The sequence below is a fragment of the Diadema antillarum genome, unplaced genomic scaffold (genome assembly GCF_040938485.1).
Source record: "Diadema antillarum isolate AM-2024a unplaced genomic scaffold, OU_Dant_1.0 seq00000931_RagTag, whole genome shotgun sequence".
NCBI lineage: Eukaryota > Metazoa > Echinodermata > Echinoidea > Diadematoida > Diadematidae > Diadema > Diadema antillarum.
The window spans coordinates 197,050-209,716 of record NW_027271782.1 but is presented as its reverse complement, the minus strand read 5'-3'; the positions used below and the strand labels follow the sequence as shown (position 1 = coordinate 209,716).

General features: G+C 41.0%; 1 protein-coding gene across 1 annotated transcript in view; it reads left to right on the top strand.

Annotated features, from left to right (window-relative positions):
• The window catches only part of LOC139741472 (pleckstrin homology domain-containing family M member 1-like), a 30,472-nt gene that overhangs the window by 5,330 nt on the left and 12,475 nt on the right, over positions 1-12,667 (top strand). Inside the window, exons 5-8 of the mRNA XM_071652057.1 lie at positions 4,620-4,715; positions 9,041-9,191; positions 10,077-10,220; positions 11,373-12,419. Of these exons, the coding sequence (XP_071508158.1) occupies positions 4,620-4,715; positions 9,041-9,191; positions 10,077-10,220; positions 11,373-12,419 (1,438 nt within the window). The remainder of the gene's footprint in view (positions 1-4,619; positions 4,716-9,040; positions 9,192-10,076; positions 10,221-11,372; positions 12,420-12,667) is intronic.

Genomic DNA, 12,667 nt, shown 5'->3' with positions numbered 1-12,667 from the left:
AACTATTAACTTCACTTTTCCTGAAATACTGTAAAAAGAAAGACATACAAGTGTGTATATACATGCCATCGTGTGTGGAATCAACATTTTTCAAGAGAACACCTCTGGATGACTGAACTCTTGGAATTAGATTTCTAAGATAGCATGTCTATTTCTAGTCAAACCTGCATGGGGAGGCTACAGCAGGGAAATATTATAGTGGTCTGTACAGAAAGGTTAGCAACCAATTTGATGTTATCACACAATGCCCGTCATACTAATCACATGCCCGTTTTCTGTACAACGTGTACAGGTGTATGAATACAAAAGGTCAAGAGATGATATTAATTGTCATTTCTGTGCAGTACTCTATGTGTCATATATTTAGCACGTCTAATTTTTTGCAAATTGGGACTTCTCAACAATTTCTTGAGTGATTAAATTTGCTATCGTGGAGCGCAGTTATGAACAGAGAAATGTACGCATGCAGGTTGCATTCATGTCGGGATCAGAATTATTAATTTTGTGCATTTTTAAATTTGCGAATGGCGCCCGACTTGCAAAATTTGCAAAAATAGAAACCTTGCAAAATATATGGCGTATACAGAAAATGAATGCATGAAAAAAACAAACAAAAAAAAACATAAAAGCAATGTAATGGTTTGGGTTCTGGAAAACTTGCAGATTGGTTAGCCCTTAAAAAAAAAAAAACCTGAACAAACAAACAAACAACAAAAAAACACCACAAGAAAATATTTGAGATGAAATTTGGCAAAAAGAAGAGCAACTAATTTGTAGCCCAGCAGCCAGGGCGTAAGCTGAAGTCTGAGGCTGCTTAAATACATAGTGCACTCCCGTAATAACAAACACGGTTATTACAAAATTTGCTTGTGAACAAAGTGAAATTGAAAGTCCCAAAATTATCATCTGAATATCTTTATTATATACTTTTTGTTCGGCTACAAAGAGATTTTTATATTTACAACCAAAGAGAACCGCTGGCCCTGATGACTAATGGGAGTTGCCTGTATAACCCTCACTGAGACAAAGTAGGCACCCAGTACACAAGTTGTCACTGTATTCAAGGTACTGTAAAACCAGACATCTATACCGAATGTATTGAATGTGAGTGGTAATTCACAAAAATTTCATGCCACAAATATTTGTAGTTTTACAGTATAAAACACACATATTCTTTTTTTTTTCTGGGGCAATTTGTAGTGGCTTCTAAGGCAGGTTTGACTACCAGTAGAATTTTATGTTTATGTTGTTGATTAATGAATATCATAGTCTCACATATTCATAGACATTTTGGTATTTCATAGCTAACACAACTTGCTCAAGGCAAGTTTTAGTATTGCTGTTTTGAATTTGCTTGCGTACTTGATACACGTACAAGAAAACAATGACATGAAAATCACCAAATATTCCTCATACAATCAGAAGAGTTTCTCTCAAATCAAATTTTTGTACCTCAAAAGTGTACCATGGCTACCGTACTTAGCGTCATTCAATAGAGCTGTACATGTTGTAGCTCTGTCATACATAATGACACAGACTGTAATGTAGGGGGAAAAGAGAGGACTCTTGAAGTACCATAATGGTAGTTCTCACTGGTTTCCTGAACTTGAAAGTGATCCTGTTTGAAATGGATTATAGAATCTAATCATCGTAGTTTGAAGTCTTGGCTCATATTTCAAGTATCATGCATGATTCATGTGTTGAGGCGTAGCAGCTGGATGAGAAATATGAGTTGGAAAAAGTCTTTGTGATTGATACTTGATGCAGTAGTCTCATCCTAAGCAGCTCATGGATGTAGCCTAACTGGGATATGGGATAAGTCTTGCATCAGTAGAAATGTGCCATAAATTGTAGGGATTGTGTGTGAGGGAAAACAGAACCAAAAACCCTTCTTATACAGTGATATTAAGGAGTATTTAGTGTGAGTAAAAGAGAATGAATCTTCTTTGTGCTCTCACACTTTTGAATGTCTAGGTCTTCATCCTGTACTGTGCTTTTGTTTGCCAGTCGGCACATTCACCTGTGTGCGTCTTCCACCATTGCCACAGCCGTCCCGAGGCACGGTGGCTAATCAGTGGGGATTATGCACTCTTATTGATTCCTTCGATAATGACCTTTGATGGGGACAAATGAACAGCCTCATCTTGCATGGCTTTAATATATTGGAATGTATGCAAAGGCCAAGTGTGGAGAGTTTTTGTTGTTGAGCATTGCTTTTTTTGTTGTTGAAGGAAATATCCAAGCACTATAAATCAGCCTGGTAAGCCATACCCTACTGAATGGGTAGGGCCTACAATACATACAAACCATATATGGCCCTTATTCACGAAGGTGCAGGTTTTAATTTAGTCCATGATTTATGCGAATTTCTCCTGTGCAAACATGCATGATATGCATGATCGGAGATTGCGTGGACACAAACAGGTCCAATAATAACTGCGAGCCTCGCACTGTAAACGGGGTCTAAGATGGCTTTAGATACAATGTAAGTTGCTTATTGGGGTCAACTCTGCTACATTTAAGATGACCACGAATTCGTGATGACACAGTATTTTGTAGGTTTTGTGACATATTCATGGAATATTTTACTCGATAATGAATGCACCTCTTTTTTTTTTAACTCCCTGAGCACTGTATAGGGCAACATGATGGGTCCTGTACAGATTGTATGGGAATTTGAGGAGAACCTTGTAGAGAAAATGCTTTATAGAGGGATAGTATACACATTGTAGTTTTGGTTGAGATGGGGGTTCAGGTTTGAACTTTTTGAGAAATAATGAAAAACCTCATACATATATGAAATATTAAACAGCATACATTTCTAAGAGAAACTGAAAGATCATTTAATGAAAATTGGTTTTGAAATGGGTAACATATAAAAAAAAACAAAGGTAAGTGGTCCTAATAATAGGTGGGACCCAACTTTTATTAGGACCACTTTCTTTTGCTTTGTTTTTGGATGTCTCATCGCAATCAAAACTCTACTAGAACTCTCCCTTTAACATCAGTCATCTCTAATCCTCCTACCCTGCCCTGCCCTGCTCTGTGGATTGATATTCCACACACTGTATCCTATGTCATGTGACTTTTTGACATTAGCACACAATACAAGATGAGATGAGAAAAATACAGTACTCCATTTGTCTATGTGAAAGCAAATACATTGTAGGCTTCGTTAAAGGCACTTCCTGTTTTCGAGTGCTCCAATCTCGAAGTCTTGGTACGAAGTGAAAGTATTTATAAAAAATGAAAGATGCTAATTCCCTGGGTCAAATAGAAAGGCACATAGTGTACATTCCAGACTTTTGTGGTTGTCTGTGTTGAATATCTCAATTGAAGAACCTGGGACAGAAGTTTAATGGCAGTTGTCTGTCATTTCTCTAGTTTGACCTAGAGCATGATTTCATTAAGTGCTATTAACTGTAATATTGTAAAATGTATTGGCAATTAGGATAAGTTGTAAACTTAGCATTGTTGATATTAATTGTGCAAACAAAATTGAACAATGGAAAGAGATGATTTATTCTACATATACCTCATGGTTTAGTAGGGGTTATTAATCACCTTCAGTGATAATTCTAGTTTGTTTGTTTCTTGTTTGTTTGTTGTTGTTTTTTGTGTTTTGTTTTTACTGGATTATGCATGTAGACTGTAGTAACTCCCCCAAAGGAGCAGTTTCGGGATATTTTCTATGTTTATGCAGTTTGTGGCTACCGCTAAAGACAACAGAGTGTAAAGGCAGAGAGCACACAGTGTAGCTGTATACATGTAGCTCGATGATATTGGATATCTTAGTACCATATCACAAGTTTTAATGCTGTACAAACAGTTCAAGGAAGTGATTAAAGATAATATAAAGTTTTGGTACCTCGAAAGTTTCCCTGAGTTTCCTTGTCTTAGTTTGTGTTTCAGGTACCTTTCATATTTCATAACACTGTGAGACTTACTCGCCCCAAAGTGCTCTCATGTCTTAGTAATCATGCCATAATGGTGTCGTACAATACGTGTATATTGATTGTCGCGGTACCGCGTCGAGTCAAACTAACGGCTCGTTCAAATTTTTCAGAGCCCGCTCTGCTCTGGTACGAAACCATTATTGCATGATTACTAAGACATGAGAGCACTTTGGGGCGAGTAAGTCTCACAGTGTTAGTTATATGAAAGGTACTTTAACCTGAAACACAAACTAAGACAAGGAAACTCAGGGAAACTTTTGAGGTACCAAAACTTTATATTATCTTTGATATGAGCCGATATGTTCAGGTAATATTACTAGATTCACTCATTTTGATTTGGGACAATTATTGTTGGGGTCAGGGGTCAAAAGTCAATTATGTCGAACACTTACATTGCAATGCAATTGCAGTGATTCAAATGGAATTTGTGTTTTATCAATTTCCAAGTACATGGCAAATTTTTTGTATTGTATAATCATTTATAATCAGTGCATATTCCGTCATTATGGCAGTGAGCCACACTTACTGCATTGTAGAAAAAGTCATAAATTTAGAATTCAGGCTATTATACACCATGAAAATGTAAAACATCAAGCCCATCAGATTTAGATCTGATGATGCAGCAAAGACTGATAATTGTTTAAACCGTATTTGCCCAATCAGACCTTCTGGCCATTCCTGATAAAGTTCACCCATCGTGATGTCGTAGAACAGATCAAGGACCTGGCGTTCATAAAGACTGAGGTTGGCTACTGCCGGGTGAGTATACAGCATGCACAGAAATTGGTTTTGTTTCTGTTGTTTATATTGCTAGTTTTCAAGGACTAGGGCTTTGTCTATTTACAGTGAATCAGATTTAACATGACATTGCTTGTCTGTAGCCTGTTATGCACTCTAGTTTTCCATTTGTCCGACTCATTGTATTCTGTTTGCAAGCCTTGGATAAAGACCAAAAAGCCATCACAATCCTCCCTGCTACATCACATGTAGCACACAGGCAGTGACTTCAGACCAAGATTCTTGAGACATACAGTGTGTCTTTTTCTATAGCTTGATATTGTTGAAGCATGATGTACTTACTGTAAGTGTTAATGCAGTTTTAATTCATTTTCTGCTTCTCTCTGCCCTTTGCCTTTTAATGTTTAGAACCAGGTAAACTAGTGTTTAGAAACCAATGTTTTCTTGTTTTAATTCAACAGTACCCTGGTACCTTGTCCAGGTACATGTACATTGTAATCCTTATACTCGAATTGCACATTGTTACTGTGCACTGTATATGACCTGTGGACACCAACACCCCCAGATTTTGTGCAGTTTCCTTGCATATTGTAGGAATAAGCTTATCTAGTGTTCCCTAAACCACAGTTTGTTTGGCAGCTTATTCAGCAGCTTTTTAAATTTCAAAAACTTACTCCTCAGAATCATTATTGAATTATAAACATGTATTTATTGCACTGAGTTTATTTTCCTATTGAAGAATGTGTACACTGTGAGCTATATGATTTTTCTCGTTTCATATATTTATCTATCTATTTTTTCTCATATCAGATTGTGTTAGAATTACCTTGATGATTGGTCAGCACTGCACTGTGTTGAAATAGCATGCAAATTACCTCTGCCACGGACGTTGTTTTTTTGTCTTTGTTGATAATAATACATAAAGTTGGAAACGGTTTTGGATGAAACTTACGGGAAAAGTTGATAATGAAACAAGGAGCAGATGATTAGATTTTGGTAATGATCTAGGAATTTTCATGAAATTTTGCAGGATTTTTGTATCTTTTGGCTAATAGGGTCAATGAACTTGGGAGTTCAAGCTGCGCGTAATTGAGGTTTGCATACGAGCACTAAAGCGCGTGCTCTGCTCAAGGTGCTGCGCAGTATGCAGGAAGCTGATGAGGTAAACACAAGGCTTCTGCATGTAGGTGTTGGAAATTGGGCAGTTATCAGTACATGCTTGTGAATGGAAATGAGCTGCTCGGCAAAGGTCTACACTCTCTGAGTGCTTTTCTAATTTTGAATTTGCTACGAGGTCATTGTCGCTTAATGTATACAAATAAGTCACTGGTAGCCATGTTGCTGCCTTATTTTATACATAATATACAGGATATGTGCACAAGCTATAAAGCTAATGCTGCACACTGGCACTGGTCCGATGGTCTAGACCAGTAAAAATCACTGTTGGACCAGTAACTTTTCAGGAATGAACCAGTACAAAAATGGAAAAACTAGGTACCTACCAGTCCGACAAGGACAGATTGGATCAGTGGAAAAAATGGGTTCGTGTGCAGCTCTGATATACCCTGTAGCTTCAGTTGTTTATCAAAGAGAGTGCCAGTTATAGTTCAATATTACATCGTCAAGGTATCAAAATATGTTCAGAGGGGAAAAAAATCATGAATTTTCCATATAGAAATCTTGATCCATTGTATTAGATTATGATCATGATCAGGATGGTACCATTTTTATTTTATTAGCTCACCTGAGCCAAAGGCTCAAGTGAGCTATTGCGATCGCCCTTCGTCCGGCGTCCGTCGTGCGTCGTGCGTCGTGCGTCGTGCGTCGTCCGTCGTCCGTCGTCCGTCGTGCGTCGTGCGTAAACTTTTTACATTTTCATCTTCTTCTTGAAAACCCCAAGACCGATTTTCATCAAACTTGGCAGGTAGCATCCCTAGGGGGTTAGGAACTCAATTTGTTAAAATGGGCACCATGCCCCACCCAGGGGGCCCCCAGGGGGCCCAAACCCCCCAAAATTAAGGAATCTGTAAAAATCTTCTTCTCTAGAACCAGAAGTGATAGAGCTAAGTTAATACTATGGGTTAGTACATTGATGACTGTAGTTTCAAGTTTGTTCATGGCAGAATCAGGGGTGCCCCCCTTGGGACCCAGGGGAGGGGGGTGGGGAGGGGTTCTAATGGGGCTTAAATTGTACATTTTCATCTTCTTCTTAAGAACCCCATGACCCATTTTCACCAAACTTGGCAGGTAGCATCTGTAGGGGGTTAGGAACTCAATTTCTTAAAATGGGCACCATGCCCCACCCAGGGGGCCCCCATGGGGCCCAAACCCCCCAAAATTAAGGAATCTGTAAAAATCTTCTTCTCTAGAACCAGAAGTGATAGAGCTAAGTTAATACTATGAGTGAGTACATTAATGACTGTAGTTTCAAGTTTGTTCATGGCAGAATCAGGGGTGCCCCCCCCCCCCCCTGGGACCCAGGGGAGGGGGGTGAGGAGGGGTCCTAATGGGGCCTAAATTGTACATTTTTATCTTCTTCTTGAGAACCCCATGACCCATTTTCACCAAACTTGGCAGGTAGCATCCCTAAGGGGTTAGGATCTCAATTTGTTAAAATGGGCACCATGCCCCACCCAGGGGGCCCCCATGGGGCCCAAACCCCCCAAAATTAAGGAATCTGTAAAAATCTTCTTCTCTAGAACCAGAAGTGATAGAGCTAAGTTAATACTATGGGTTAGTACATTGATGACTGTAGTTTCAAGTTTGTTCATGGCAGAATCAGGGGTGCCCCCCTTGGGACGCAGGGGAGGGGGGTGGGGAGGGGTTCTAATGGGGCCTAAATTGTACATTTTCATCTTCCTCTTAAGAACCCCATGACCCATTTTCACCAAACTTGGCAGGTAGCATCTGTAGGGGGTTAGGAACTCAATTTCTTAAAATGGGCACCATGCCCCACCCAGGGGGCCCCCATGGGGCCCAAACCTCCCAAAATTAAGGAATCTGTAAAAATCTTCTTCTCTAGAACCAGAAGTGATAGAGCTAAGTTAATACTATGAGTGAGTACATTAATGACTGTAGTTTCAAGTTTGTTCATGGCAGAATCAGGGGTGCCCCCCCCCCTGGAACCCAGGGGAGGGGGGTGAGGAGGGGTCCTAATGGGGCCTAAATTGTACATTTTTATCTTCTTCTTGAGAACCCCATGACCCATTTTCACCAAACTTGGCAGGTAGCATCCCTAAGGGGTTAGGATCTCAATTTGTTAAAATGGGCACCATGCCCCACCCAGGGGGCCCCAGGGGGGCCCACACCCCCAAAATGAAGGAATCTTTAAAAATCTTCTCTAGAATCAGAAGTTATAGAGCTAAGATAATACTACGAGTGAGTACATTAATGACTGTAGTTTCAAGTTTGTTCATAGGAGATCCAGGGGTGCCCCTCTTGGGGGCAGGGGTAGGGGGGGGGGGGTGGTTGGGAAGGTCCAAATGGGGGCCTGAATTGTACATTTTCATCTTCTCTTCCTGAACACCTCGTGATGGATTTTCATCAAACTTGGCAGGTAGCATCCCGAGGGGGTCAGGATCTCAATTTATCAAAATGAGCACCATGCCCCACCCAGAGGGCCCCAGGGGGCTCCAATCCCCCCAAATTAAGGAATCTGTTAAAATTTGGGCCCTTATTGTACATTTTCATCTTCTACTTGAGAATGCCTGGTCAAATTTTGGTAGAGCTGTGAATAATTTAGATTAGTGATTGCGTGAAAGGTGAACTTGCGATACTCAGGTGAGCGCTAGACCCGCGGGTCTCTTGTTATTTTTTGTTGTTGCAATATTTGGTGTCACCTGTCAACGTACTTCAGTACTACACAATAGTACTGGTACTTATTGTGTGTTTGTGTGGTATGGTGACACCAAATTTGCTCCTGCGACAATAGCTCCAGTCTTGTTTTCTCCGAGGACCTAGGGTTAGGGGTTATGTTTGTGGGTAGGCTTTATTTTTGGTGTAGCATGTCAATATTTCAGGGGAGCAATTGTTGCAGGAGCATATATGTGACCCTCCATCATAAAACCAACAAAATGTCACCAGACTTGGATTTATAGATAAGGGCAGATTCTGAATCTGTTTCTTTCAGGAAGTATTAAAAACTAAAGACCGACTAAGTTGACCCATTTCACCTGTTTTGAGTCCTCATGTAAAATCTTCCTGGGTGACTTTTTGTTGGTTTTGTGATGCACGGTCACATATGTCATGGAACCGTGTACTATAACTCCACCTTAGGACAGAGTTTTACCAATTTCTTTTTTTTTTCTTTTAATGTGGTATAATCTTTATTCCTTTTGGGGCCTTAGGCATGGGTTCGGCTGGCCCTGAATGACTGTCTGATGGAGAGCTATATGAACGCCATTCTGAGGGACACCAAGGCCATCCGACAGCACTACAGCCGCAACTCTTTCCTCCGCGACCCCGAGCAGCCCCACATCATCACAAACTACCTGCAAGGCATGCAAGCTTTATTAATTACGAGATGCGCTAGTTGTTCCGAGAGTGCCGAAGGAAGCGTCATTAGTCTTGTCACCTGATTCTTGAGATCACATGCGCAGTAGAGATGTCATTATAAAGAAGCATTGGGCAGTGTCCAGTGTCACACCTCATTATTTAAGAAAAAAAGCACAACAAAACAAATCATTCAAATTCATGAAATTCTTCCGTCGAGATTTTTTCATTGCAACTGATTGACAAATTTATGTCGATGTGGGGCAATTTGTCAATCAGTTGCAATGAAAACAAGTCATGTCCACGCAATGGCAGTAGAAATAGCATCACTCTAATTACAACACAAAGTACTATCATTTGGCTTCATCTAAATTTTCATCGAGTGCTTATTACGAGTGCTTAATTATGGTATTTGTATTGTAGTCAGTGATAGGGTTTTTTGCCGGTGCCATTGTACTGGCATTTGTCAGGTGATGATTCAATAGTGGATAATGTGATCAGAATCTATTTTGCTCATGTCAACGTAAGTTTCAGTTTCAAAGAGCTCTTTGTGGCGGACAGCTGAGACCTTCAGAGTATAAGCAAGTGGCTGTGTTGAACACATGTATATTGCCATTTAAATGTGTTCATGAGGAAGTTTCCGAGTGCATGGATTATGTTTTTGTATGTGCGAAAGGTGAGTTGGTTTTGCGAACATTTCTATGTGATACCAGAGGTACAGCTGTAGTCGCACACCTAAAACAACACTAAGAAATGATGTGTGCAGTTCTCACAAAAAGTGAAGCAATTTGCAACATATTTCTAATCACACAGTATAAAATATACCAAGCAATAAACGTAACATGAGACTATTACCCGGAGTCCTTTTCTTTGTATCGCTTTGTTTTCCAGGTCTGGGGAATTTCTCCTTCCAACTCTCGTACAACTCTGACCTCCTCAACGTCTGGGGAGCGGCGCCGCTGATGCTGAAAGGGAGCTGGGCCCCGCCCTCCGACGCAAAGGGCAATGAGCACACCTCTCCCAGATCATCCATCGGTAAAATGAAAATATCCACTCTAAAATTTACAAATTATTATTCAATGAGAATTGGAGGAGTGCATTTGGCAAAATTTTGATTCGTATACATGTATCAAAGCTACAGTGTGTGTCCTGCTTCAGTACACACTTATTATTAAAGTAACTGTTAATCACATCTATTTATGAATACATTTTCATGCAATTTTCCTGTGCATAGTGTACATTGTTTTAGCGTGTCCAATACAGCGTCTACATCACACTCCCCTCATTACAAAATCTAAAGTCTCCCTTTAAATATTTGTGTATTATTGATGCTGTTGTTGTTGTTGTTTATTTGTGTCATGTACTGTTCAGAGAGCAGCTATGTGTTCAGATTGGCTCGGTATTACTGTTTGTCAATATTTGTCCGTCCTCTAGCCTGTCCAGCAGTGAGGGCAGGGTTCAGAGTACTGTAAAAGTGGTTTCTTTCGCGTACAGAAACTTTCACGGTTTCCATTGGTGCCGACTTTTTCGCGTGTGTTTAAATTTGCGGTCGGTAATGATAGCGTTGCAACAAGCCACGAGTTCAAAACATTTTCGCGTGATGTTAAATTCGCTGTTCAACCTCAAAGCGCGAAAAGCGCGAAAATAAAACCACCGCGAAAGAAACCACTTATACAGTGCATTGATAAAGTATCAGGTGAACATTTTACAGAGGAAGCAAATGTTGAAAACTCAGAAGCTTTTACATTTTAAGATTTTCACCTACGATGAGCATTGCTTAAATAATTCACTCTGTTCATTAACTCTGTTCTTTACTGAATTTGTGTGTGGAAGGTTTACCTTCAGTAGTAAAGGTCAAACTCTGAAATTGTATGATTGTGCTCCTGCTATACTTGCCAAGAGTAGATAAAACACACACACAAAAAGAGATTAGACTTGCATTAGTATATGGATGACAGAATGGGTTGCTACATAATACATGAGATATTTGTCTCATAGATCAGAGTTCAGAGGTCATGATGAAGCTATTAAAGGGATGAAACTTTTTTTGACCATTAGGAGAAAACCATACACTACAGACAGTTCAAAATGAAAGAACTTAATTACAACAGTCAATAATGCGTCGATGTACTTTGTCAAGCCCTTTTGCTGCATTGGTATATAATATTATCTGTCCATGCCTTCCAGATTCTGCAATGTCTCAAGACTGGGCTACATCTGGTGCTGCAACCTCCCGAAGTTCCAGCTTCACCATACCAGAGGGTGCCCTCCACGTGACGCCGTCAAACTCCATGGATCGGCCGTACGAAGTCAGCAGCTTCCACGAGAGCGAGCTCAGCACCAACCTGCTCCGCAGCCTCTCAGAGGAGGAGGGGGAGAGGGGGGCCAGGGAGGTGCACGTGGAGGGCGGCTCTGAGACCTGGAAGCCTGGGGGTGGAGTCGACTCCATGGTGATCGTGGAAGAGTCCAACGAATTTGAGGACAGTTTGGTGATACACCTCTCTCCGGCGGGAACTTCGCCGCCGCAAACGGAACTGAGGACCGGCTCAAGGATGGAGGTCAGGCAAGACTTTTTGAAGGGGAGTGGTCCAGTGCCAAGGACCAGCAGTCCATACGAGACCATGGAATCGCCAGAAAGTCGTGTGAACCATGCTGAAAATAGTCATGAAGTGCAATCAAAACTGGTGAATGCTCCTATGGCAGTACAGGGTGATTCGCAGATTGCAGGGAAGTCAGATGGGGGCTATGATGAGGAGCTGAACCCTTTCTCCCAGGATGATACAGAGGATAATATCGTGGTTCAGGCCCCACCTAGCAACCAAAAGTCCTCACGGATACCCTCCCTGCAGGAGGAGATTGATGCAGTGGACCCAGGGGCATTCTATACCAGTGATGGCTTTGGTCTTGCAGGTGACAGGCCGGACAGTGATGCTGATGATGAAGTAGAAGACATAAAGGAGCTGGAAGAGGAGGAAAAAGATGGTTTCAATCAGGAGGTGGTGGTGGAGAATGCAGGGCAACTAGCCAAAAAAGAGGACAAGGCGAGAAATGGCGGACAGTTAAATGATCATTTGGGCACCACAAATCAACCTGAGGATGCTCGGGAGGAGGAATTCACCAGTTCCTATGGTAACAGCCTTGGGGCCTTACGGGGGTGGTCATCTGAGTTCCCTACCAATGGGTCATCACCGGGTGTGGTCACAGGGGACACTACCGATGGATTTCAGAAACAAGGTAATGATACAGTTTGCATATTTTGAATTGTAACTTCTTCCGTTCTTCTCATGCATGCTCGACACAGTAATTATGTGAGATAGCTACTGTGCCATAAGATGTTTGTCCAACTTTGTACTTGTGTATGTACTGTATGATACATGTACTGTCAGATGTCCTATGTCTATACATTCACCACCTAGCGCCTGTATTGTTTCAATAACTTAACAACAGCTCAAAATATCTTAACCCGTTGAGGATGGGCTGAT